This window comes from Salvelinus namaycush, chromosome 20, assembly GCF_016432855.1.
Source record: "Salvelinus namaycush isolate Seneca chromosome 20, SaNama_1.0, whole genome shotgun sequence".
Lineage (NCBI taxonomy): Eukaryota > Metazoa > Chordata > Actinopteri > Salmoniformes > Salmonidae > Salvelinus > Salvelinus namaycush.
Genome location: NC_052326.1, coordinates 36813104 through 36840077, shown reverse-complemented (window position 1 = coordinate 36840077; position 26974 = coordinate 36813104). Strand labels below are relative to the sequence as shown.

At 44.5% G+C, this 26974-nt stretch overlaps 2 protein-coding genes across 3 annotated transcripts in view; one reads left to right on the top strand and one right to left on the bottom strand.

The window, feature by feature from the left end:
* LOC120064793 (solute carrier family 2, facilitated glucose transporter member 11-like) overlaps window positions 1-13009 on the top strand; it is a 54294-nt gene extending 41285 nt beyond the window's left edge. Inside the window, exons 5-14 of the mRNA XM_039015394.1 lie at window positions 8023-8183; window positions 8300-8424; window positions 8665-8794; window positions 10966-11114; window positions 11377-11564; window positions 11827-11937; window positions 12057-12158; window positions 12235-12310; window positions 12446-12573; window positions 12727-13009. Of these exons, the coding sequence (XP_038871322.1) occupies window positions 8023-8183; window positions 8300-8424; window positions 8665-8794; window positions 10966-11114; window positions 11377-11564; window positions 11827-11937; window positions 12057-12158; window positions 12235-12310; window positions 12446-12573; window positions 12727-12921 (1365 nt within the window). The 3' untranslated portion in view covers window positions 12922-13009. The remainder of the gene's footprint in view (window positions 1-8022; window positions 8184-8299; window positions 8425-8664; window positions 8795-10965; window positions 11115-11376; window positions 11565-11826; window positions 11938-12056; window positions 12159-12234; window positions 12311-12445; window positions 12574-12726) is intronic.
* A 4178-nt stretch (window positions 13010-17187) lies between these two features.
* Window positions 17188-26807, bottom strand: LOC120065309 (POZ-, AT hook-, and zinc finger-containing protein 1-like). Of its 2 annotated transcripts, XM_039016203.1 has the most exons (5): window positions 25162-26807; window positions 24924-24987; window positions 24512-24683; window positions 20156-20356; window positions 17188-19198 (listed from the first exon to the last, which is right to left on the bottom strand). In XM_039016203.1, the coding sequence occupies exons 1-5, from the start codon at window positions 26403-26405 to the stop codon at window positions 18684-18686; spliced, it is 2196 nt and encodes a 731-aa protein (XP_038872131.1). In that variant the 5' UTR covers window positions 26406-26807; the 3' UTR covers window positions 17188-18683. The 2 variants fall into 2 exon arrangements, with proteins under 2 accessions (XP_038872131.1, XP_038872132.1); XM_039016204.1 differs by lacking the exon at window positions 20156-20356 and having other exon boundaries at window positions 25162-26802.
* Between the last annotated feature and the right edge of the window lie 167 nt (window positions 26808-26974).

Here is a 26974-nt window from a genome sequence, read left to right as displayed (position 1 = left end):
CCGAGGGGGCGCAAGACCATACAGGAAGATCACATCAGTGACTCAACCCACTCAAGTCGAGTATAGTGCAAAAAAGCCTGGCATGACATGACGCACCCCTTCTAGGGACGGCATGTAAAGGGCACTAGTAAGCCAGTGACTCAGCCTCCTTAATAGGGTCACAGGCAGAGAATCCTAGTGGAGAGAGGGGAGCCAGCCAGGCAGAAACAGCAATGGCAGTTCATCATTTCAGTGCCTTGCCGTTTACCTTAGCACCCTTGGACCAGGCTACACTCAATCATGGGACCTAATGAAGAGATGAGTCTTCAGTAAATACTTAAATGTCGAGACCGAGTCTGTGTCTTTCACATGGATAGGCAGACCATTCCATAAAAATTGATCTCTGTATGAGAAAGCTTAAGCCTCCCGCTGTTTGCTAATAAATTCTAGGGACAATAAGGAGGCCTGCGTTTTGTGACTGTAGCGTACGTGTAAGTATGTACGGCAGGACCAAATCGGAGAGATAGTTAGGAGCAAGTCCATGTAATGCTTTGTAGATTAGCTGTAAAACCTTGAAATCACCCCAAGCCTTAACAGTCAGCCAGTGTAGAGAGGCTAGCACTGGAGTAATACGATCAAATTTTGGTGTTCTAGTCAAGATTCTAGCAGACATATTTAGCATTAACTGAAGTTTATTTAGTGCTTTATCCGAGCATTGCAGTAGTCTAATCTAGAAGGGACAAAAGCATGGATTAGCTTTTCTGCATCATTTTTGGACTAAAAGTGTCCAGTTTTTGCAATGTTACGAAGATGGAAAAAAGCTGCCCTTGAAATATTCTTGATATGTTCGTCAAAAGAGAGATCAGGATCCAGAGTAACGCTGAGGTTCTTCCCAGTTTTATTTGAGACGACTGTACAACCGTCAAGATTAATTGTCAGATCAGATCTCTTGATCTCTTTGTTTCTTGGGACCTAGAACTAGCATCTCTGTTTAAAAGTAAAACATTTGCCGCCATCCACTTATGTCTGAAACACAGGCTTCCAGGGTAGGCAATTTTGGGGCTTCACCATGTTTCATCGAAATGTACAGCTGTGTGAGTTGACATTGTGTTTTCGAATGACATTACCAAGATATATTTACTGAAAACAATAGTGGTCCTAAAACAGAACCTTGAGGAACACCGAAATGTACAATTTATTTGTCAGAGGACAAACCATCCACAGAGACGAACTGATATATTTCCGACAGAAGATCTAAACTGGAAAGAACTTGTCCGTGTAGACCAACTAAGGTTTCCAATCTCTCCAAAATAATGTGGTAATTGATGGTGTCAAAAGCGGCACTAAGGTCTATGAGCACGAGGAAAGATGCAGAGCCTTGGTCAACAGCTTTTTCTTTTAAAAAATTAGAGGAATGGTAGATTCGAATTAGGCCGATAGTTTTTTCAAGAGAGGCTTTATTACTGCCACTTTTAGTGAGTTTGGTACACATCCGGAGGATAGGGAGTCGTTTAGTTTGTTCAACATAGGAGGGCCAAAAACAGGAAGTAGCTCTTTCAGTAGTTAAGTTGGAATAGGGTCCAGTATGCAGCTGGAAGGTTTAGAGGCCAAGACTATTTTCATAAATATGTCAAGAGATACAAGATTAAAACACTTGAGTATGTCCATTGATCCTAGGTCCTGGCAGTTCTGTGCAGACTCAGGACAACTGAGCTTTGAAGAAATATGCAGATTCGAAGAGGAGTCCGTAATTTGCTTTCTAACGGTCATGATCTTTTTGTCTAAGACGTTCATGAATTCATCACTGCTGAAGTGGAAGTCATCCTCTCTTGGGGCATGCTGCTTTTTAGTTAACATAACACTTCATATTCAAACATAAAGTTAATTTCTTTGCCACATTTTTTGCAGTTTTACTTTAGGGCCTTACTGCAAACAGGATGCATGTTTTGGAATATTTAGATTCTGTACAGTCTTCCTTCTTTTCAGTCTATCAATTAGGTTAGTATTGTGGAGTAACTCCAATGTTGTTAATCCATCCTCACTTTTCTCCTATCACACGCACTAAACTCTGTAAATGTTTTAAAGTCACCATTGGCCTCATGGTGAAATCTCTGAGCAGTTTCCTTCCTCTCCAGTAACTGAGTTAGGAAGGGCACCTGTATCTTTGTAGTGACTGGGTGTATTGATACACCATCCAAAGTGTAATTTATAACTTCACCATGCTCAAAGGAATATTCCATGTCTGCTTTTAAAATGTTTACCCATCTACCAATATATGACTTCTTTGCGAGGCATTGGACAATCTTTGTGGTTGAATCTGTGTTTGAAATTCACTGCTCGACTGAGGGACCTTACAGGTGATTGTCTGTGTGGGGTACAAGAGATGAGGTAGACATTCAAAAATCATGTTAAACATATATTGCACACAAAGTGAGTCCATGCAACTTAATATGTGACTTGTTTAGCAGATTTGTGCTCCTGAACTTATGTAGACTTGCCATAGCAAAGGGGTTGAATACTTGACTCAAGACATTTAAGATTTACATTTTTAACTAATTTGTAAAAATGTTGAAAAGTGCCAGCAGCGGTTTGTGGTGGTAAATAGACAGCTACGAAAAATATAGATGAAAAATGTCATGGAAAATGGTATGGTCTACAGCTTATCATGAGATATTCTAACTCAGGCGAGCAGAACCTCGAGACCTCCTTAATATTAGAGATCACTCACCAGCTGTTGTTAACAAAGAGACACACACCTTCCTCCTTGAGCTTACCCGACGCTGACGTTCTGTCCTGCCGATGCATAGAAAAACCAATCTGATGTACACTGAGTGTACAAAACATTATGAACACCTGTTATTTCAATTACATACTGACCAGTGAATCCAGGTGAAAGCTAAGACCCCTTATTGATGTCACTCAGATGAAGGGGAGGAGACAGGTTAAAGAAGGAATTTTAAGCCTTGATACAATTGAGACATGGATTATGTATGTGTGCCATTCAGAGGGTAAATAAGCAAGACAAAATATTTAAGTGCCTTTGAACGGGGTATGGTAGTGTAGGTGCCAGGGTTTTTCACACTCAACAGTTTCCCATGTTGTATCAAGAATGGTCCACCACCCAAAGGACATCCAGCCAACTTGACACAACTGTTGCAAGCATTGGAGTCCACATGGGCCAGCATCCCTGGTGAACGCATTCGACACCTTGTAGAGTCCATGCCCTGACGAATTGAGGCTGTTCTAAGATCAAAAGGGCAACTCAATATTAGGAAGGTGTTCTTAATGTTTTGTACACTCAGTGTATATTATCCATGTCCTTGTTCAGCTACGACTCCAAAAAACACAAGATATTACAGTTCTTCAGGTCCCGTTGGTAGGATAGTTAGTCTTGAATGGAGCGTGTCCAGTTTGTTCTCTAGTGATTTTCCGTTCGCCAATAGAACAGAGGGTATAGGCACTTTATGTACTCGCTGATGTAGTTTTGTGCCCGAGTCTCTGGGATTAGGGGTGAGCAGTATGTCCTGCGCCTCCGACTCGTTGAAGTAGAAATCTACAACCAAATTGAGGTCAGTGATCGCTGTTCTGATGTCCAGAAGCTCTTTACGGTCATAGGAATCGATGAAGGAAACATTATGTAAAAAAAAGTTACGATCAGCGCTTATAAACACACAAAATAGCAGAATTGGTCAGGGGCCTGTAAAACGACAGCTATCATTTCAGCGCCAGTCTCTAGACCTAACTAGGGGTTCAAATGTTACAAGTTAGGAAGGGGGAGGCTTTTTTTGTGGTAAAACAGCTATTAATTGGTCAATTCTGAGGCCTGTGACCAGAGTTACATTTAAATTAAATAAAAGCACAAGTCAGGTGTAACGGCAGTCTAAGTCGTCCTCCTCCTCAGACGAGGAGAGGCGAGAATGATCTGAGGACCATTGTGCAGCGTGGTAATTTTCCATTATTTAATTAACACAAAACATGACACTATACAAAATGACAAAACAAACTAACCGTCACAGTCCTAGCTGGTGCAGACAAAACACAAAGACAGGAAACAACCACCCACAATCCCCAACACAAAACAAGCCACCTATATATGATTCTCAATCAGGGACAACGATTGACAGCTGTCTCTGATTGAGAACCATATTAGGCTGAACACAGAAACAGACTAACTAGACACACAACATAGAATTCCCACCCAGCTCACATCCTGACCAACACTAAACAAGCAAAACACATAAGAACTCTGGTCAGGACGTTACAGTACCCCCCTCCTGAGGTGCGGACTCCGAACGCACCCCTAAAACTCAAGAGGAGGGTCTGGGTGGGCATCTGTCCGCGGTGGCGGCTCCGGCGCAGGACGAGGACACCACTCCACCACTGTCTTTGTCCCCCTCCTTAGCGTCCTTTGAGTGGCGACCCTCGCCCACGACCTTGGCCTAAGAATCCTCCCCAAGGCCCCCACATGATTTAGGAGGTAGCTCAGGACAGAGGGCCAGCTCAGGACAGAGGGCCAGCTCAGGACAGAGGGCCAGCTCAGGACAGAGGGCCAGCTCAGGACAGAGGGCCAGCTCAGGACAGAGGGCCAGCTCCGGACAGAGGGCCAGCTCCGGACAGAGGGCCAGCTCCGGACTGAGTGGCAGCTCCGGACTGTAGGGCAGCTCCGGACTGTAGGGCAGCTCCGGACTGTAGGGCAGCTCCGGACTGTAGGGCAGCTCCGGACTGTAGGGCAGCTCCGGACTGGAAGGCAGCTCATGACTGGAAGGCAGCTCATGACTGGAGGGCAGCTCCTGACTGGAGGGCAGCTCCTGACTGGAGGGCAGCTCCTGACTGGAGGGCAGCTCCTGACTGGAGGGCAGCTCCTGACTGGCTGGCGGCTCTGGCAGCTCCTGACTGGCTGGCGGCTCTGGCAGCTCCTGACTGGCTGGCGGCTCTGGCAGCTCCTGACTGGCTGGCGGCTCTGGCAGCTCCTGACTGGCTGGCGCGGCTCTGGCAGCTCCTGACTGGCTGGCGGCTCAGATGGCGCTGGGCAGACGGATGGCTCAGACGGCGCTGGGCAGACGGATGGCTCAGACGGCGCTGGGCAGACGGATGGCTCAGACGGCGCTGGGCAGACGGATGGCTCAGACGGCGCTGGGCAGACGGATGGCTCAGACGGCGCTGGGCAGACGGATGGCTCAGACGGCGCTGGGCAGGCAGGCAGCTCAGACGGCGCTGGGCAGACGAGCAGTGCAGGCAGCTCAGACGGCGCTGGGCAGACGAGCAGTGCAGGCGGCGTTGGGCAGACGGCCGACTCTGACCTGCTGAGACGCACAGTAGGCCTGGTGCGTGGTGCCGGAACTGGTGGTACCGGACTGGAGACACGCACCTTAAGGCTAGTGCGGGGAGCCGGAACAGGGCACACTGAATTCTCAAAGCGCACTATAGGCCTGGTGCGTGGTACCGGCACTGGTGGTACCGGGCTGAGGGCACGCACCTCAGGGCGAGTGCGGGGAGAAGGAACAGTGCGTACAGGGCTCTGGAGACGCACAGGAGGCTTGGTGCGTGGTGCCGGAACTGGAGGCACTGGGCTGGAGACACACACCACAGGGACAGTGCGTGGAGGAGGAACAGGGCTCTGGAGACGCACTGGAAGCCTGGTGCATGGTGTAGGCACTGGTGGTACTGGGCTGGGGCGGGAAGGTGGCGCCGGATATACCGGACCGTGCAGGCGTACTGGCTCCCTTGAGCACCGAGCCTGCCCAACCTTACCTGGTTGAATGCTCCCCGTAGCCCGTCCAGTGCGGGGAGGTGGAATAACCCGCACTGGGCTGTGTTGGCGAACCGGGGACACCATGCGTAAGGTTGGTGCCATGTACACCGGCCCGAGGAGACGTACTGGAGGCCAGATATGTAGAGCCGGCTTCATGGCACTTGGCTCAATGCTCAATCTAGCCCGGCCAGTGCGGGGAGGTGGAATAACCCGCACCGGGCTATGCACACGTACAGGAGACACCGTGCGCTCTTCCGCATAACACGGTGTCTGCCCGTACTCCCGCTCTCCACGGTAAGCATGGGAAGTGGGCGCAGGTCTCCTACCTTGCCTTCGCCACACTACCCTTTAGCCCCCCCCCCAAGAAATTTTTGGGGTTTCTTCTCGGGCTTCCAGCCACGCTTCCATGCTGCCTCCTCATACCACCGCTCCTGGGCTTTAGCTGCCTCCATCTCCTCCCGAGAGCGGCGATTCTCTCCAACCTTAGCCCAGGGTCCTTTACCCTCCAAAATTTCCTCCCATGTCCAGGAGTCCTGTGTAGTTGGCCGCTGCTGCTGCTGTCGCTGCCCGTACTCACGCTGCTTGGTCCGAGTTTGGTGGGTGGTTCTGTAACGGCAGTCTAAGTCGTCCTCCTCCTCAGACGAGGAGAGGCGAGAAGGATCTGAGCACCAATGTGCAGCGTGGTAATTTTCCATTATTTAATTAACACAAAACAAGACACTATACAAAATGACAAAACAAACTAACCGTCACAGTCCTAGCTGGTGCAGACAAAACACAAAGACAGGAAACAACCACCCACAATCCCCAACACAAAACAAGCCACCTATATATGATTCTCAATCAGGGACAACGATTGACAGCTGTCTCTGATTGAGAACCATATTAGGCTGGACACAGAAACAGACTAACTAGACACACAACATAGAATTCCCACCCAGCTCACGTCCTGACCAACACTAAACAAGCAAAACACTTAAGAACTCTGGTCAGGACGTTACATCAGGGGTATTCAGAATGCTTTGAATGTTGGTTTGAAGTACTAAAAGAACAAACAAAACAAGATACTTCAGGCAAAGGGCGTTTCAATATAGCCTTTTCAAATGTTTTATGACTTAAAATGAACACTGTCCAGGAAAATGCCTACAAAATTGCATAGCCTCAATGCATTATTTTGCAAAGACAACAAGGCATATTAGATTTCAAATAAGTAGTTGCACCAGCAAAACTTGGAAGAAGTGGACGTCAAGAATGCTGACAGGTCCCTGCATTTGGGCATACTTAAATTACTGCTCATTGAGATATGTTAAAAATAGCATCATCATTTTATTTCATTTGGGGGCCCAAAGAAATGTTTTGTTGTTTTGAAGCAAATTTCCTGCAATTCTACATAGTGTAACATGACTCATGACATCTTTGGGGTAGGCTATTTCATGATAATAAAGATAGGGAAAATAAAGTCTAGACTATTTTATGTTATGACATTGTAGTCTCATATGGGGTAAATTCGAAACGTTTGAGGTAAACACTGACTGAGGTGAAATGCGGGGTCCTGAGCCGACACAACAGCCCGGCACGCCAACATGTCTAAAGTAACCTGCTGTGTACCCTACTGCCGGTTGGACTCCAAACGACACATTGTTAAATTTCACCGACTACCGACTGACCTAAAACAACAAGCAATTTGGAACACTTTAATTCAGAACGACAGACTTAAAAGTCATCCAACTCATGAAATAATCTGCTTTCTCTTGGATCTGTTACATCTGTCTATTGAAGTCTTTATCATACCAGCCTTTTATGTTAAGGGTGGCTAAGATATTCAAACGACTATTTACTCTTTTACTGACCACAATCTGTTTGACAGTGAAGCTGACCTTTTAGCAGTAATGCCATGTTATCAAGAAGAAGCAGCAGGCAGCTGAGCCAGCACTTACCCAAAGATCCTGGGGAGTTGGGTGGGCAGAGTCAGAGAGGAAATTGATAGTTCTCCAGCATAAACTGAAGAGGCAGATGCTGGTTAATGAAGGAAGTAATCCCAAAGAAATTAGATAATGTTATTTATTTTGAGTAATCCAATGAATTACGTTACAAATTACTATTATTGTCATGTAATCTGTAAACAGTAACTGATTACATTTCTCAAGTAATCCACCCAACCCTGATTTATAAGTGCGCTTACTTGCCAAAACTCAGGGTCCATCTCAATACTCTATAGTGGCTTCGTCCATCTGCACTGACATTAACTAAACTGGACAGGTGAAATCCATTCTCTCTCTCCCTGTCTGTAGCACATACAGAGCTTTGTGAACCAGACCTGGCTGGGGAGGTATGAGGTTCCAGTAGACGATTCCACCAACATGCTCATCTGGTCTTTCATCGTATCTGTGTTTAGTCTAGGAGGATGGGTCGGGGCTATCCACAGTGGCAGTCTCCCTGTCACCTACGGCCGGTAAGACACTTAGGGCCACGCACGCACGCACGCACGCACGCACGCACGCACGCACGCACGCACGCACGCACGCACGCACGCACGCACGCACACACACACACTCTTCTGTTTTGCAGGAAGAAAGCCCTGCTGTTTAACAACATAGTGGCCCTTGTAGCCGCTCTACTGATGGTATTCAGTCTCATGGCCAAGTCCTTTGAGATGATCCTGCTGGGCAGATTTCTCTATGGATATAATGTTGGTATGTGTTTTGTGCTTTGTTTTTTCCTCTCTGTGTGTATAGTCTACTCTATGTGGGAACATGGGAGCATCCTGCATTATTATTTAAATTTTTACTTCTCTTGTAACTCTCTTCTCTCCATCTCTCCCTCCCTCCCTCCCCCTCTCTCTCTCTTTCTCTCTCTCTCTTTATTTCACTCTTTCTCTATATATCTCCTGCCTTACACCTCTCCCTCCACTCTCTCGTCCTCCTCTCTCTCAGGCATGGGGCTGAGTGTGCACCTGATGTACCTGGGCGAGAGTTCACCTAAGAAGCTGAGAGGATTCCTGACCCTCACTAGCTCCATCTTTATTGGCTTAGGGAAGGTCATGGGTCAGATTGTTGGCATCAAGTCAGTACCCTTGTTACTTAACCCCCTAACCCTTGTTCTCTGGTTTGTTTACCCTCTTAATTATCAGTTGTTCTAGCCTGGTCAAGCATTCTGACCTCTGTGTTGTGCTCACAGTGCAGCGGTCATGTCACACCCTGGCCTTTGTTATATTGATTTTCTTTATTAGTTTAGTTAGGTCAGGGTGTGACATGGGGGATGTTTGTGTGTTTTGTCTAGTTTAGGGTGTGTGTATTGTTTAGGGGGTTTTGAAGATGTATGGGGTTGTGTTCAGTGTAGGTGTTTAGGAAAGTCTATGGTTGCCTGGTTTGGTTCTCAATCAGAGACAGCTGTTTATTGTTGTCTCTGATTGGGAGCCATATTTAAGGCAGCCATAGGCTTTAGGTGTTTGTGGGTAATTGTCTATGTCTAACGTTAGTAGCTTGTGTGTGCACTTTCGTTTGTAGCTTTGTTAGTTTGTCTAAGTGTTTCGTTTAGTGTTTCATCTTTATTAATAAAAAGATGTATTCGTATCACGCTGCGCCTTGGTCCACTCTTCCTCATCAAGACGATCGTGACAGGTCAGCATGGTTGACCAGGCTGCATTGGTTCATTTTCATAACACCTTAACACACATCCTCAGCACCCACAGTCACAGCACAGTTACATAGATTACAGCCACCCTTCCAGAGTTCACACTGTTCAGTGAAATCCCCTTCATGCTCAGCCCCCTCCTGTACTCCCTATTCACCCATGACTGTGTGGCCACGCACGCCTCCAACTCAATCATCAAGTTTGCAGACAACACAACAGTAGTAGGCTTCATTACCAACAATGACGAGACAGCCTACAGGGAGGAGGTGAGGGCTCTGGGAGTGTGGTGCCAGGAAAATAACCTCTCACTCAACGTCAAAAAAACAAAGGAGATTATCGTAGACTTCAGGAAACAGCAGAGGGTGCACCCCCCTATCCACATCGACGGGACCGCAGTGGAGAAGGCTTAAAGCTTCAAGTTCCTTGGCATACACATCACTGACAAACTGAACTGGACCACCCACACAGACAGTGTAGTGAAGAAGGCACATCCTGTTGGGCTATATATCACCGCCTGGTACGGCAACTGCACCGCCCGCAACCGCAGGGCTCTCCAGAGGGTGGTGCGGTCTGCCCAATGCATCAGCGGGGACAAACTACTTGCCCTCCAGGACACCTACAGCACCCGATGTCACAGGAAGGCCAAAAAGATCATCAAGGACAACAACCACCCGAGCCACTTCCTGTTCACCCCACTATCATCCAGAAGGCGAGGTCAGTACAGGTGCATCAAAGCTGGGACTGAGAGACTGAAAAACAGCTTCTATCTCAAGTTCTTCACTGTTAAATAGCCATCACTAGTACATTATAGAGGCTGCTGCCTATTTTCATAGACTTGAAATCACTGGCCACTTTAATAATGGATCACTAGTCACTTTAATAATGTTTACATATTTTACATTACTCATCTCATATGTATATACTGTATTCTATTCTATTCTATTCTACTGTATCTTAGTCTATGCTGCTCTGACATTGCCTGTTCATATATTTATATATTCTTAATTCCATTCGTTTACTTAGTCGATTTGTGTGTATTGTGAAATTGTTAGATGTTACTTGTTAGATATTACTGCACTGTTGGAGCTAGAAACACAAGCATTTCGCTACACCCGCAATAACATCTGCTAAACACGTGTATGTGACCAATAAAATGTGATTTGATTTGAATGTTCCAGTTGACCCACGCTGAGCCTCGGACCAGCCAAACTGTCTTATGCACTGGATTACCCTGTCCCGGTCCGGCTGGGCAGAAGTACATATTCTGAACAGCTCATCTGACAAATTACCAGAAATTGAATAATTTTGGAGCACAACGTACAAGTGTATGGCAAAGCTCTCTCTGACAAAAAAAACGACATTTTGACAGAAGCTGGATAAAAAAATGTGAAACACAAATAATGTATTCTAATTGGGAAATTTGAGCAATATTGATGTTCAAGTATCAAAGATGGAATGAGTATGGAAGAAAGACACAGTATGGTTGAAATTAGTAATTTCTTACCAAGTCTCTCCCTCTGTCTTTCTGCCCCTCCGTCTCTGTCTCTGTCTCTCTCGCTCTCTCGCTCGCTCTCTCCCTTTCTCTCCCTATCTCTCTGTAGGGAGGTGATGGGTACAGATGACATGTGGCCCTGGCTGATGGCCCTTAGTGGCCTCCCTGCCATCATCCAGTTTGTGACCCTGCTCTTTTTCCCAGAAGCACCTCGCTACCTGTACATCGACAAAGGCGACACAGAGGGCTCAAAAAAAGGTATGCAGTTAGGCCAGGGCTATATCGTAATGTGAGACATTTTTATTTGATCTGTTATGCTGGCTTTGGGGGAAGAATGTCCCTGGATCAAATCTAGACCATACAATAATCAAACACAGAATACATTTCATAATGTACAACATAACAGTACACATATAATATAACACATCAGTACACATCATATCATCAGAGATGGCGAGAAGAGGTGTGTATATGATGTTGCTGTTGTATAACGTGATTTGTGTGTATTTTGTTGTCATAGCCCTGCAGTGGCTGTGGCAGGAGGATGACCTGAAAATGGAGATGGATGACATGGAGAAGGAGAGGGAGAGCATGCAGGGCCAGAAGTCTAAGACAGTGTGGGACGTGCTGACTTCTCGCTGTGTCAGGTGGCAAGTGCTGGCTCTGGTCATCCCCTGTGCCTGTGTTCAGTTTTGTGGTATTAACGCAGTGAGTCTGTTTTTACTCTATCTACCTTTACTGCAACATTACTGAATCTACCTTTAGTCACGAGTTCAATGTCAGTAGGTTGTATTTCCCTGATGAGGTTATTCTGCATTCTACGTAGAAGTGAAGAGGTGATCCATTCCCTTCCCTTTTCAGAAGAAATTCTTGTAACTGTTGCAAGTGGGAGCCCTCTCATTCTCTATATTATCTTGTCATTCTCCTTTCATCTCATCTTCTCCACATTGACCCAAAATTTGTTCTATAGATTTATTTCTACGCTTTTGACATTTTCCGTGAATCTGGAGTAGCAGAGGACAAGATGCACTACCTGTCCATTGGCATCGGAGCAACAGAACTCATCTCCATCAGTCTCTGTGTGAGTACCATAACATACTGTAGGTCATAGTGGAGAATAACATCACTGTCTGTGACTGAACAATACAATAACATTTGTTTTAGTGGCCATATTGACCTCCTGTCCTTGTTGTGTCCCAGTCTATGTTGATAGACCGTGCGGGCAGGAAGATGCTGATGGGCTATGGCTACCTGTTGATGGGAGTCATCATGTCCATCCTTGTTGTTATGCTGTCCATCAAGGTAATCAAAGGTCCAACATTTAGGATTTCTGTGTCAGCTGACATGAGAACTAACACAGTCCTTTCTCTCTCAACAGGACCTGTTTTCATGGTTCCCATATGTTAACATCGCCCTCATCTTCTCTGTAATCTGTGTTTATGGACTAGGACCTTGTAAGTACTCTATGCTTATAAATGTCTTGTGTATTATGTCACATTTTGGTGTGTACGATTCCAGTTCAGAGTATTTGGAATTGAGTGAGCTAATGCCAGGCTGAGCTGGTTGTCACAGTACTCTTATCTTTCTAGCCGGGGTGTCCATGGCCCTCCCTGCAGATCTCTTCCTGCAGGCCTGGAGACCGTCCGCTTACGTCATCAGCGGCTCCGTCAACTGGCTAGGCCTGTTCCTCATCGGGATGTTCTTCCCCTACATAGTGGTAAGATACTGCTCCAAGGCAACATACACACACTTAATATCAGTGATCCAAACGACTACCATTCCCTGACGGTTTTATATCTCTGAGATCCTACTGTCTGTCTGGTCAGTGAGTTATCTGTTGACCTTTAACATTATTCATGTGCCCATGTAGGATGCTCTAGGTCAGTTCTGCTTCCTGGTCTTTGTGGCATACTGCATGTTCAGCTCAGCATTCATGCTCTACTTCATCCCAGAGACCAAAGGCAAGAGCATGGTGGAGATCATGGAGGACTTTAACAAACTCAACTACAAGAACAGGGGGACAGACACCGAAAAGGCTGACTTTGTTTTGGAAACAACATTTTGAGAACATTTGTATATACAGTATACACTACCGTTCAAAAGTTTGGGGTCACTTAGAAATGTCCTTGTTTTTGAAAGAAAAACATTTTTATCGTCCATTAAAAATAACATCAAATTGATTAGAAATACAATGTAGACATGGTTAATGTTGTAAATTACTATTGTAGCTGGAAATGGCAGATTCTTAATGGAATATCTACATAGGCGTAAAGAAGCCCATTATCAGCAACCATCACTCCTGTGTTCCATTGGCACGTTGTGTTAGCTAATCCAAGTTTATCATTTTAAAAGGCTAATTGATCATTAGAAAACCCTTTGGCAATTATGTTAGCACAGCTGAAAACTGTTGTTCTGATTAAAGAAGCAATAAAACTGGCCTTCTTTAGAATAGTTGAGTATCTGGAGCATCATTTGTGGGTTCGATTACAGGCTCAAAATGGCCAGAAACAAAGAACTTTCTTCTGAAACTCATCAGTCTATTGTTGTTCTCAGAAATTAAGGCTATTCCATGCGAGAAATTGACAAGAAACTGAAAATCTGGTACAACGCTGTGTACTCCCTTCATAGAACAGCGCAAACAGCGTAACCATATTAGAAAAAGGAGTGGGAGGCTGGCCTTCTAGGCAGAGGACTCCGGGATGCTGGCCTTCTAGGCAGATTTGCAAAGAAAAAGCCATATCTCAGACTGGACAATTAAAAGAAAAGTTGAAGATGGGCAAAATAACAGAAGAAGGCCAGCATCCCGGAGTTGCCTCTTCACTGTTGACATTGAGACTGGTGTTTTGCGGATGCTATTTAATGAAGCTGCCAGTTGAGGACTTGTGAGGCGTCTGTTTCTCGAACTAGACACTCTAATGTACTTGTCCTCTTGCTCAGTTGTGCACCGGGGCCTCCCACTCCTCTTTCTATTCTCGTTAGGGCCAGTTTGCGCTGTTCTGTGAAATTTCTAAGTGACCCCAAACTTTTGAACGTTAGTATATATTTTTTAAATGTACTATACAGTTCTTTCTAAAAGCCCAAAGCTGTTAAACAATGGACCAGTTTCCTGGAAACAGATGAAGCCTAGTCCTGGACTAAAAAGCATGCATGCTCTGCTTAATCTGTGTCCGGAAATGCAAGTGAAAAATATGTTTAGGTAAGGACTACTTGATATAACATGTCGATTCAATATGGTATATTATCATTGATTATACAACAAGACACTAGATTAGGGCCCTCCTATTTCATTTGACTGTAAACCTATTAGATCAATACCATTTCTGATGTCAGTGTGGTATTTAACTTATTGAAACCTGCAATGACATCAATCCCAATGACATGACACTGAAAACAAAACAATGTTCCTGGGAAAGAATTACATGTCTGTCTCTGTCCTTTCCAACACCTGAATGTTACCACCAGTATGTAGCTGATGTCTGTGCAGTTTGACTGTCTGGAAGGGACTAAAAATAAAGATGTATAGTACACTAAATTGTGCTTCATCAATAATGTAGCCTTTACGCTACAATGTTTTATTCTGCACTAATCTATTGTGCACAGTAACATCGTGTTTATTTTCTACTTATGGCCACATGAAGAGCTTGAATCCAGTCATAGTGACATGGCTAAAAAAGTGAACCATGATGTGTCATGAAAAGTAAATCAAAGTCAACTCATCCAAAACTATGGCACAATAACACACTCAGGAACAGTTTCAAATACATATTTATTTCATCTGCAACTCTGTATCAATCAGACAGAGATGACAGACTCAAAAACAGTGTACAAAAACAGACGTCTATAGAAAAGTATGCTTATATTGAAATATGTCCAAAGGTTTTATAACAAAACATGTAACTTAAAAATGTTTAAAGTTGAAGAATCTTGACGAGTACAATGATAAAATACCAACATACATATACAAATGTACATCTTTGTGTGCATGTTGTGTACAAAAGTGTCATTGCAATTCACTCTGCGCATGATTGACCATTTAGAGAAATAGGACCTTTTTCATCTCGCATTTCAAATCTACTGCTGTGCACAATCAGTATTGGGAAGGCACTTTGCAACAGATCAACATAACAATACAAGAAAACAACACAGGTAACTATTTAAGCAATCAATCAATAAAAACATCCTGTAAATTGAACTACCAAAACAGGTGAGATAAACAACCAATACCACCAGATGAATTGAATAGCATGTATGGGCGATCACCAGTGTTGCATATCATATGAGCATATTTCTAAAAACAGCATTGTCTCTTACTTATCCAATAAATAACACAAAGAAACAGGCCTTTTTAAATTGATTTTTACTCCATCCACTGTGTGAAAAGCATCACTATTCAGTGGGGATGTAAAAAAAAAAAAATATTTGATTAATATGGCCTAAACAGACTGATTGATCAAAGCCATGGGTGGTAGAACTAAACTGGTAGAGTACACACTACCAGAACAAGGTAACAGCACACTGAACCAGACCTGGATTCAAATAGTATTTGATTTAGCTTACCTGGCACAATAGAAGAGTCCCACAAGTGCAAAACCCACCCATCTGTCACTCCAGCCAGACTAGAGCAAATGCTTTCAAGAGACTTTTTGAACCCAGGTCTACAGTGAACAGGGATACTTCTGTCACCATCCAGTGAACAACCTCACCCCAACAAACATTTATGTCCAGAACAGTACACAGCAGATCATGGGCACTCACAGTGAGGAAAACCGAACAACCACCACCAAAACTTGGCAAGGAAGGAAAAAAAGGTTATATATATATATAAAATCCCCATTCATCGACAAAAGATGAAATCAATCATTAGATATATATATATATTCCATGCATGCATGCATTCGGAAAGTATTCAGACCCTTGACTTTTGCCCAATTTTGTTACGTTACAGCCTTATTTTAAAATTAATTAAATACAAAATGTTCCTCATCAATCTACACACAATACCCCATAATGACAAAGCGAAAACAGGTTTAGAAATTTTTGCAAATGTATTAAAAATTATTTAAAAATACCTTATTTACATAAGTTTTCAGACCTTTTGCTTATGAGACTCGTAACTGAACTCAGGTGCATCCTGTTACCATTGATCATCCTTGAGATGTTTCTACAACTTGGGAGTCCACCTGTGGTAAATTTAATTGATTGGACATGATTTGGAAAGGCACACAACTGTCAATATAAGGTCCCACAGTTGACAGTGCATGTCAGAGCAAAAACCAAGCCATGAGGTCAAAGGAATTGTCCATAGAGCTCAGAGACAGGATCGTGTTGAGGCACAAATCTGGGGAAGGGTACCAAAAAATGTCTGCAGCATTGAACGTCCCCAAGAACACAGTGGCTTCTATCATTCTTAAATGGAAGAAGTTGGGAACCACCAAGACTCTTCCCTAGAGCTGGCCGCCCGGCCAAACTGAGCAATCGAGGGAGAAGGGCCTTGGTCAGGGAGGTGACCAAGAACCCGATGGTTACTCTGACAGAGCTCCAGAGTTCCTCTGTGGAGATGGGAGAACCTTCCAGAAGGACAACCATCTCTGCAGCATTCCACCAATCAAGCCTTTATAGTAGAGTGGCCAGACAGAAGCCACTCCTCAGTAAAAGACAACAGCCCGCTTGGAGTTTGCCAAAAGGCACGTAAAGACTCTCAGACCATGAGAAACAAGATTCTCTGGTCTGATGAAACCAATATTGAACTCTTTGGCCTGAATGCCAAGCGTCATGTCTGGAGGAAAACTGGCACCATCCCCACGGTGAAGCATGGTGGTAGCAGCATCATGCTGTGGGAATTGTTTTCAGCGGCAGTTACTGGGAGACTAGTCAGGATGGAGAGAAAAATGAACAGAGCAAAGTAGAGAGATCTTTGATGAAAACCTGCTCCAGAGCACTCAGAACCTCAGACTGGGGCGAAGGTTCATCTTCCAACAGGACATCCACCCTAAGCACACAGCTGAGACAACGCAGGAGTGGCTTCGGGACAAGTCTCTGAATGTTCTTGAGTGGTCCATCCAGAGCCCAGATTTGAACCCGATCGAACATCTCTGGAGAGACCTGAAAATACCTGTGCAGCAACGCTCCCCATCCAACCTGACAGAGCTTGAGGATCCACAGAGAGAATGAGAGAAACTCCCCAAATACAGGTGTGCCATGCTTGTAGCGTCATACCCAAGAAGACTCAAGGCTGTAATCGCTGCCAAAGGTGCTTCAACAAAGTACTGAGTAAAGGGTCTGAATACTTATGTAAATGTGATATTTTCATTATGGGGTATTGTGTGTAGATTGATGAGGGAAAAAAACAATTAAATCAATTTCAGAATAAGGCTGACACCTAACAGAATGTGGAAAAATGCAGGCGGTCTGAATACTTTCTGAATCCACTGTATATGAATGAATGTTATATACACTCGTTACAATCACAATATAACGATAAATAAAAGCAGGAATGTACTGAAAGTAATAAAGCAAAACTATCTGACAAACAATTAGACTAAAAGCCTTCTTGTTGATTAGATTCGGAGGACAAAAGCACATATCAGAGAGCACCAAACACATCCAGATATTTCAGCATACATACTCACTGTCGCTCCCTAGTTGGCCTTCTGTATCTAGCATAACTTATAGACTAAAATCAGTACAACACATCGACATCTCAAACATCAACTCATAAAAAAAACTTTGTCCACAAAGCATACAGGGCAATCAATAAATTAATAAAATATATTCTACATGTCTCACGATTTCTAATAGTCAAACCTGAACTTGGTCCCTGTTGAATACCTAGAATTGATTTCACGTGACTAACAAATACATCTGTTCTCTAAAATTCTGTAATAAGAGAATAGAACATTCTCAAATGGAACAGCCATAGGGTTTTATCCTTGCCCTGCAGAAACTGATAGAATTGACTAGGATTCTATTCAGAGTTAGACCAGAGTTCCATTTGCAGCCGCTCCCCTTCAGGAGCTCTGTCTGAAGTAAGGGGAAGCTTGGGTTTGACGGTTTCACCGCAGCTGTGAACAGCATATTGATAATAACAAAGCAATTCAAAATGACCCAGTGAATGCATGTACTAACCCATTGGTTACCAACCACACTCTGTATTTCCATTACCTGACATGATAATAACAGCATTTACTAATATATTTTTCTTATATGTGCATGTGTATGGTAACGGATCTTAAGGGCATCGTTATGTCATAAACAACCATACAAATACAATCCAAAAGGAACAGCTTTCTAAAATCCGCTGTCTAAGTTGCTTAACGTTAAAATAATTCATGTTAATGTACATTTTATATTCTGCTCTGAAATGGTCTTCATAAAGAAATGCTGTATATAGATAGTAATAGCGAGCTCCATGACACAGAATGTAATAAAACAACAGTGAGCGATGATGCCATGAACAGCAAAGTAGTCTATAGACAACGTCAAGAGCAGTCTATAGACAACGTCAAGAGCAGTCTATAGACAACGTCAAGAGCAGTCTATAGACAACGTCAAGACTAGTCTATAGACAACGTCAAGAGCAGTCTATAGACAACGTCAAGAGCAGTCTATAGACAACGTCAAGAGCAGTCTATAGACAACGTCAAGAGCAGTCTATAGACAACGTCAAGAGCAGTCTATAGACAACGTCAAGAGCAGTCTATAGACGACGCCATTCCCTTACATCTGATAGGCTGAACAGACCTAACTAGGGCAAATTTCCCACACAAATCTAGGTTCACGTCCCCCCACATTGACCTATTGGTCACTTCCACCCCACTGAGCTACAGGTCACTTCCCCCCCAGCTCCATCCCACTATGTCCTGCCTCAGAGTCCACCAGCGACGAGGCAAAGGCAGACTGGACGATCTGGAAGCCAAATGACTCCAGCAGAGACATGTTCTGTTGAGGGGAGAAGGGAGAGCCCAGGGAAGGACCCAGCTCCCCCAGACCTGACCCCGACCCTACACCCACCACTAGACTCTTCTGGACCCCATGATGGTGCACTCTGTTGACGTGCTTATTGAGGTAAGACTTGGTGCGGAAGGTCTGGGTGCACTCGCTGCAAGGGAACTTCTTCACTGGAGAGTCCTGGCTGGTCTTGGCTTTAACGTCACCTGGTGGCGACCCTCCCACGGCCCCGGTATCGGTAGAGGCTCCGTTGCAGTCGAACGGCGTCCCAAGCTCCTCTTCCTCAGACTTGTGCGGAGACTTAATTTCGTCGCCGTTGGACAGATCCCCGAACAACGGCTCGTCTCCCTCAGATTCTCTTTGATGGGGGCATTTTCCAGCATTCTCCTGCCCGTCTGAGGTAAATACAGAGGGGGTGGGGGAGGATATGGAGGGGTGGAGGACAGGAGGGAGGAGAGGGAGAGTTGATAGGGTGGGGGTTGGGTAAAGGGAAAGGACACAGGGAGAGTCAGAAAGCAGGGGAATTTTAAGGGGAAAGAAAACCTCAAATTAGGCCATGCACACGCAACACAAAATGTGTCTATTTAGACCAGCAGGCAGCACTGCTCTCCGGTTAGCCGCCGCCACCACCTGCAACATGAACAGAGGACAGTTTACTGCTGTGTGTACTAAGCACCTGCTCCCATGAAACCCATTGGTTAAGAACAAAAAAGAGGAGTATAGTGCTGTTAAGTAGAATTGTTCTGCAATTCTTAAAATACATTGTGTTCATTTATATTATAGGAACAGAGGGCACATTTGTTCAAATTATATAATACCCAATAGATAATACACTTCATTGAAAGCAAGGTCTTTCTTCCTCGTGAGTTTGGGGCAAAAAAGACAATTCCACAGGACCACTTTGTCATAATTTCTTTATACTTAAAAATGTTCAACCTGGACATAAGTGTTTATTGGTAGCACTATGCGGCAGATTATTTTAGCTCAGATTGAACAATGTACAATATCGGCCCATAATATCTGATATGAAAAAGGCTATTGTATCATCCAAATTTTTACAAAAAAATCATAATAAAAAAATAAAAACAACCGGTGTCATGTTTTAATCATGATACCAAAACCACATCAGAACTACAAACGTGTCGACATAAACTAAGCGGCTTATTTCCAGGAAACCTTTTGCTCATGCATCCCGTCAACCAAATTTCCTTGACTCTTTATGCACATGCATCCCCTAGAGGTTGTTATCTTCTCGTCTAACCAACTCTTTACAGTGGAACTCTTGTTAATCGTCTAATCAGCAGGCCTTGTTAGCGCCCTAAGCCCCAACCCTACTGCTGGCCCATACTGACCTGGCAGAGGCCCGTGGAGGGGGTGAAACCCAGGCGGCCCGGCAGAGTGGCACTCCCAGAAATATGGAGCCCCCCCAGGCCCTGGTTTCCCCAGGAGCAGCTCAGGCTGCAGACCCAGGGAGGGAGGGCCGGCCTGGGGGAGAAAGCAGTGACCATCTGCCTCTGGGAAGGTGACCAGCAGCCGTCGACTGGTGCACAGGTCTACACCAAAGACAGACAGAGAGTAGAGAGGGGGCAGCAGAAACAACAGACAAGGCCAGCGGAAACCATACATACGTCAATGTAGTCAGGATATTACCCAGACCTTACTAAGTCTAATTTAGTAGCTTTACTTTGTCCAGTGATTACAATAGACAAAACTGTAAACAGTGAATGAAACTTTTTCCTGTATTACCTGCCAAGCCAGCCAACTTGATTTATTCTAAATAAAAGCAGTTTGCCAATAGATTTAGAATTCTGGCATGCCACCAATAGATTTAGAATTCTGGCATGCCACCAATAGATTTAGAATTCCACCACATTGCAACGATTTTAGATCTGAGATAGGTAATCACTAGGAAGTCAATTTCTACAGCTAAAAAACTAAATTGAGTTCAAGGTTTTAACCTAGAATCTAAACCTCTCTCCACTAGGTTTTTGGCGATATTCAGATTTTCATACATTTATACCATTTCTGTATCATACCAGGGTATACGTCATTACCGGAAGGGCACATAAGGGTCGCACAAACCAATTTGGGGAACATGGATCTTGATCCAAGAGGGGATTGATTGTCTCTGCTGTAACCAAGAAGCTTGATCTTGCCATCTAGCCACTTAGCTAGCAAGTTAACAAACCAAATGCATAACTGGAGCTCGAGGCGGGGTGGCCGAGGTGGGGGCCCCCCCTCCAACTAAAAAAATGAATCCAAGTACTGTTGGTATGCCTAAATACCCCGGTATACGGTATAACGCCCAAGCCTACTCTCCACACTGCTTTGACTCCTTCTCGCTCTCTGCCAGAGTGAAGTACTGTACAGCCGAATCCATAGGCTGCTGCTAGTTGCCATGGCAATAATAGTTGAAAAAAGCTCCATTGATTCTAGAGGAACACTGCACAGTACTGTATGATTCAATAGACATGCAACATTATAGTGCATCATTTGGCCAATGGCCACAAGTTGATGGAGATGACAGCAAGCAACAAACAGCGTTTTCAGAAAGCGTTCACATTGCCATGCTGAACAGACAGAATAGCATGGCACTAAGGCTATTAAGGCTAAACACAGTCTCTGTGTATGTCTGAGCCCTGACTGAAGAGCAACAAGGCCATTTGGAACATGGGGAGGCATACATGCACTTCTTTGTTGTAGCTTTTTATGAGCTGACTGAGTCCCTGACAACCTGCAGTAACCCAAAACTGACCACTGGGGAGCAGTGCCCCATTAGAGAAGATGCCAAATTCTGTAATTGCAAATGTTTTTTTATTTCAAGAAATAGGCCTATACATATTCTAACCCATTGAGTAAAAGTTATCCTTATTGATAGCTAAATTCACATGATCTCTGCCTAGTAAAACACAAAAAGTGAAGTTCCCTAATCAACTTCCTCTCTCTTCACTATATAAAACAAGCAGAAGAGCAGACAATTACACATACATGCTGATTTAGAAAGAAGTCTGCTGCCATGGGGCTAAAAATCTCTTTATATACACAATATCAGCCAGGACAACCATATCAGCCTGCTGTTCATATGGTGCTTCTGAAGACAGTGTCCCTACTGTTAGCTGATGGAGGCAAAGAGGAGATGGGTCCTTTAGCGTCAGCATCACTGCGCAGGCACAGGCAGGAATGCCTATACGCTTTGTGTGCATGTGTGTATGTTTGTGTATGTTTGTCTTTTTGCCAGGCTTTAAAAACAGATGCAGCAGGTTTTCCCCACAAGCAGCAGAGCAGATGATGATCAACACAAAGCAAGAAGAGACATAGCCTATGCTTGGAGGCAGGTTGGAGAGGAATGGGGTGGGCGGCTGCTTGCCTTCCACTGTGCACTGGCGTCCCGTGTGGTAGGGGGCGCCGCTGTGCATCTGCGGCTCCCCGTGCAGCGCAGGGAAGGCACCGTGTGCTTGGGCAGTATGGGGGAGCAATGGCGAGCCATGGTGCGATTTTACGTGCACCTTAAGGTAGGACGCAGTGGAGAAACCTGGAGACCCAGAGAAGAACACAACAAAGGGCAGTGGCACTACACACCCAGCAGGGAGAGAAAGGATGCGCTCTGTTGTTATGTACCCAAAGATGACAGTGGGACAAAAAACACCTCTTTCTCAAATCTGCCTTTCGCTGTGTAATTCTGTTTTATATCTTCATGCAGACAATGATATATAGGAGATGGTAACAAAGGATAATAATATGATTTTGTTGAACTGAGCTGTTGGATGTTGTAACAACCCTCAAAAGCAAAACTGAAGCACATCTAACTTCAAAGGCAAAGAAGAATATGAACCAACAAGAGGCAGGCTAACCACAAGCAAGAGTGAACAACACGCAACCACTGTTCTCCATTATCTTGGCCTACCACAAGAATGACACCATGTCCAGACAGGTAAATCAGGGCAAAATAAGCAAGTCAACCCAATACATTATCTTGACTTGGGGCAAAATTTCGGACCAAGAGACAAACTGCATATGGGGCTTGAAATAATCTACAGTAGTACACACGTTAAGGTAAGACACAAGTATTAAACCTTCACATACAAATTCAAGCCTTTCTAAAAAATAAAACATCAGCACTAATCATGTTTCCATCCAAAGTTTTTATGCAAGTCATACCGTATAAAAAGAAAAAGTAATGACAGCTGTGATGGAAACAGGAAGTTTGGTTAAATTGTATAAATGCCGACAGTTAATATGTTCGTTCGACATGGTGGGATCTTTTTGTGTCTGTAAAATTAATTATGCGAGAAATGGTGGTGGAAACGCCTTTATGTGCAAATTTTGATATAATAACTATCATATCGAAGTAAACTTGGAGTCACACGATAACATGGTGTGGTCATCCCACTACAACTTAGGAAACCATGCAGTTTATTAGGCTACAGATTAAATGAGTTATGATGAACACATGGTGGTGAAAGTGAACGGTGACCTTGATGCTCCTTTCCAATAAATATTGAGGGTTTTATTCTGGTGACATGATGATCGATGGATGACTGCCGTTTAACTAATAAAATATTCTCGCTCTTATCCATCAGTGGCCTTGTGGTTAGTGTCCACCCTGAGATTGGAAGGCTGTGAGTTCAATCCCCGGCCAAATCACACCAAAGGCCGTAAAAATGGGATCTGATGCATCACTGCTTGGCACTCAGCATTAAGGAGCTAGATTGGGGGTGAGGTCCTGCGATAGACAAGTATCCTGTTCAGGGTGTGTACTTGTACATCAAGCTGCCTCACTCTACAGAAGCAGGAGATAGGCTCCTGTCCTATGAGCCGTTCTGGCTTGCACAAGCTGCTACTTACTTATCCATAATAATCTCATCATGCAGCCTACCCGCGCTGTTGGCTAGAGAGCATGTGCCAAGACCAGAGCAACATTAGGCACATTTGCTATTTAACGCAACAATTTTTATGACAAAACTATCGGTAGAGTTGAAAATGATATGGAAACACATTGAACTTTAGATTTTTATTCGGTACATGAAAACTTTAGCTTTAAAATTACATTTTCTGTGCACTATGTCATCACCCACTGATTTTTATACACAACAAGTCTGTTTGGTGGAAACACACCACTGGTGGGAAAATGTGCATTTTATATTTATGCAGATTCTGGACTATTCGCATGAAATCTGTCACCAATTGGATGGAAACCTAGCTACTGTCTGCTAGTAAGTATCTGATAGGTGCAGCTGACAGCTCTATTTTGGATAATTCATTAACCAGATAAAAACATTTGACATTAATGAGACTACACGCATTAGCGTACAAGAGAGTCAATTAGAATGGCAGCAGAAGAATGTTCAGAGGCCAACAAAAAATAAGAAATGGGAAAAAAACTGGACAACCCATGCAAACACTACAACTATGATCTGCAAATAGCCCATGATTGCAGTTCACAAGCTCTTCTGTAGAAAGCAACCCAAATGCTTTGCACCAGCTGAGGTAGTTGATGGTTACTACAGTATTAGAATTGAATAGTAAACATTTTGGTAGATCATCCTTGTTGCAAGATGACAATACCATGCTGGAAGAGAGGCAGGTTAACAAGAAAAACACAAAAATCTAAGACATAAGAAGATAGCCCAGTCATAGATTGGAAGCTCCCGCCCTGATTCTCCTGACAGGTATGTGGCGATGATGCTACACCCTAGGCCTAAGGTTACCTTTGTTGCATATACCACAGTAGTTGTGAGGTCCTTCACTGTGTTTCTTGAGGTGGTCGGTCATGTACGCAGCTCGGAGGTACTTCCCACACATCTGGCAGGGGATCTTGTCCTCATGACAAGCTAGGTGGGACCGCAGGCGATCTCTTGTAGCAAAGGAAGCATTACAAATCTGAAGAACAGGTGGAAAATACAGGTAAAATAATATGCCCTCATACATGTTACATACAGAAACAATATTAATTTACCATCAACCTTTCAACCATATTCTAATCAACAAGAATGACAACTAAATCTTTAAAACAAGCAAATACCACACTGACAGATTTGAAGTGTGATGTTCATTCATTGTGACAAATATAGAATCCACATCCACTCTTCTAAGAGGATCCAGTTGTTGCTGTTGTCTCACCTGGCACTTATGGGGTCTCTCTGTTGTGTGAACCTGCTTGATGTGTCCATTCAGATGGTCTGGCCTGAATAAATCAAACATAGGCATGTTGAGACAGATGGAGGCAGTAGACTACTGATTATGAATAAGACCACCATGTGTATTCATTTTCCCTCCAGATCACAGAATGCTTCAGAATAGAATAGGGAATGCACCTGGAACATGTGGTTTAAGTATACAATAATTGCCCATAGCTCACCTGGAAAACCCCTTTCCACAGCTTTGACAGAGGTAGGGTTTACCCACAGATCCATCATGTGACCGGACATGGTATGACATCCTGTCCTTGCGCTTGAACCGCAGGCCACAGACATGGCAAGCATATGGCTTTTCCCCGGAATGAGACAACTTGTGTCGGTTCAGGTGGTACACATCCCGGAACACCTTCCCACAAATGTCACAGCCAACATGACGTCTCGTCCTCTCGCGCTTACGGCTGTTTTCTAGGCCTACTCCTCCATGCAATGGCATGCCATTCTCCAACAGACCGGGCTGACCAGAGTGCGATATCGAGGTAGGGCCTCCCTCGCCAGACAAGCCGTCGCCGCTACTCGCGCCATGGCTGGACGCTCCATGCTGCGCTTCGTGGTTTCTCAACCGCACAGCCTCTGTAAATGCCTTGCCACATATTCCACAAGGAAATATCTGCTCAATGTCTTCTTTAACGTCAGAGGTGCTGATGTTGTAATGAATAGGCTCCATGACTGTCCCCTTCTTTGGTCGCCCCCTGCCTCTCTTGGAACCCGAAGAGCCCTCTTCTTGGAACGGGTTGCCCGTCCTCTCTGATGGAGACACGGGCTGCAGGACTGGCATACAGGACTGGGGGCTGCCATCCGACATGACTGTATCATTGGCCCGATTTCCATCCACATTATGCGTCTGCCCATTGTTGGTAAACAAGCCATTCCCATTTGACATGTTGTCTACAGCCAATGTGAAACTAAATTCAGAGCCCCCCGTGGCACGGAATAAACTAACGTCGCCTCTTCTTGAGGGTGGAACAAGAATTTGTACATTGGACTGTTTGATTACTTCTTGGCATATCTCGATGACAGAACGCATTAGCAGAAATTTAGCAGCGGTCATCAACTCGGGGAAACATTCCAATCGTACCACAATCCTAGAGGTGTAGGCAAAGTCCAAAATGTCTTTAAAAACTTTGGGACTTATCGTATGCATCTCGAGCTCTTTTGCCTCCCCGTCGCCCTCCGTTTGACACCCAAAAACGGACTCGAAATACTCGCTGCACGCCGCCAGTACCGCCTTGTGGGCAGGGAAGCTCTCTTCGCCGACGCGCAAGATCACATCGCAAAACTTGCCTCCATCTTTCCTCTGAATGTTGAGATTGTGTAGCATCTCCGCGCTATGCTTGATCACCTGATAGGTGTATGAAGAATTCCACGACTGCTCCGCTATTCTCTCCATGCCGAATTCATTCAACATCAATTTTTGTTAGTGAGTAGGGGTGGCGAAACAAACAAAACGTGTACAGCTCAATAGTCTGGAGAAATTAAATAAAACCACGACGACCACCCCTCCCTCTCTAGCATCTAAAATGTAAGCAGCAGTGAAAAATGGTAGCCCCCCCAGCTTCCTGTGAACTTTAACCTTCGTTTCAAAGCGGGGGTTACCGTTCTAAATTTTTATTTCGTTTTGACATAAAGCAAGTGGGTCTCCGTTGTGTCGAGTAAAATGTATTCGTCAAATAGACACTAGCTATTCAGGCTACATGAGGTTGAAGTTGTCAAATACATTCATACCATTTCTCTTCCTGGTTTCTCCCACACAAGCCCCCTCCCCCAGCCACAGGCAAGGTTGAGATTGGGTTCGTTCCTCTGCCCAGGCGTTGCTACGCATGACAGCTCTTTCAACGCCTGGGTAGTGGCAGATTCAGCCGCGCGTCCGATTATATTTTTTCGCTGCAAATTGACCGCAAGCACAATAGATTGTATTTGAAGATACATAATTTCATACCTTGATTATATTGAGACGCGATCATGACTTGGTGGTGG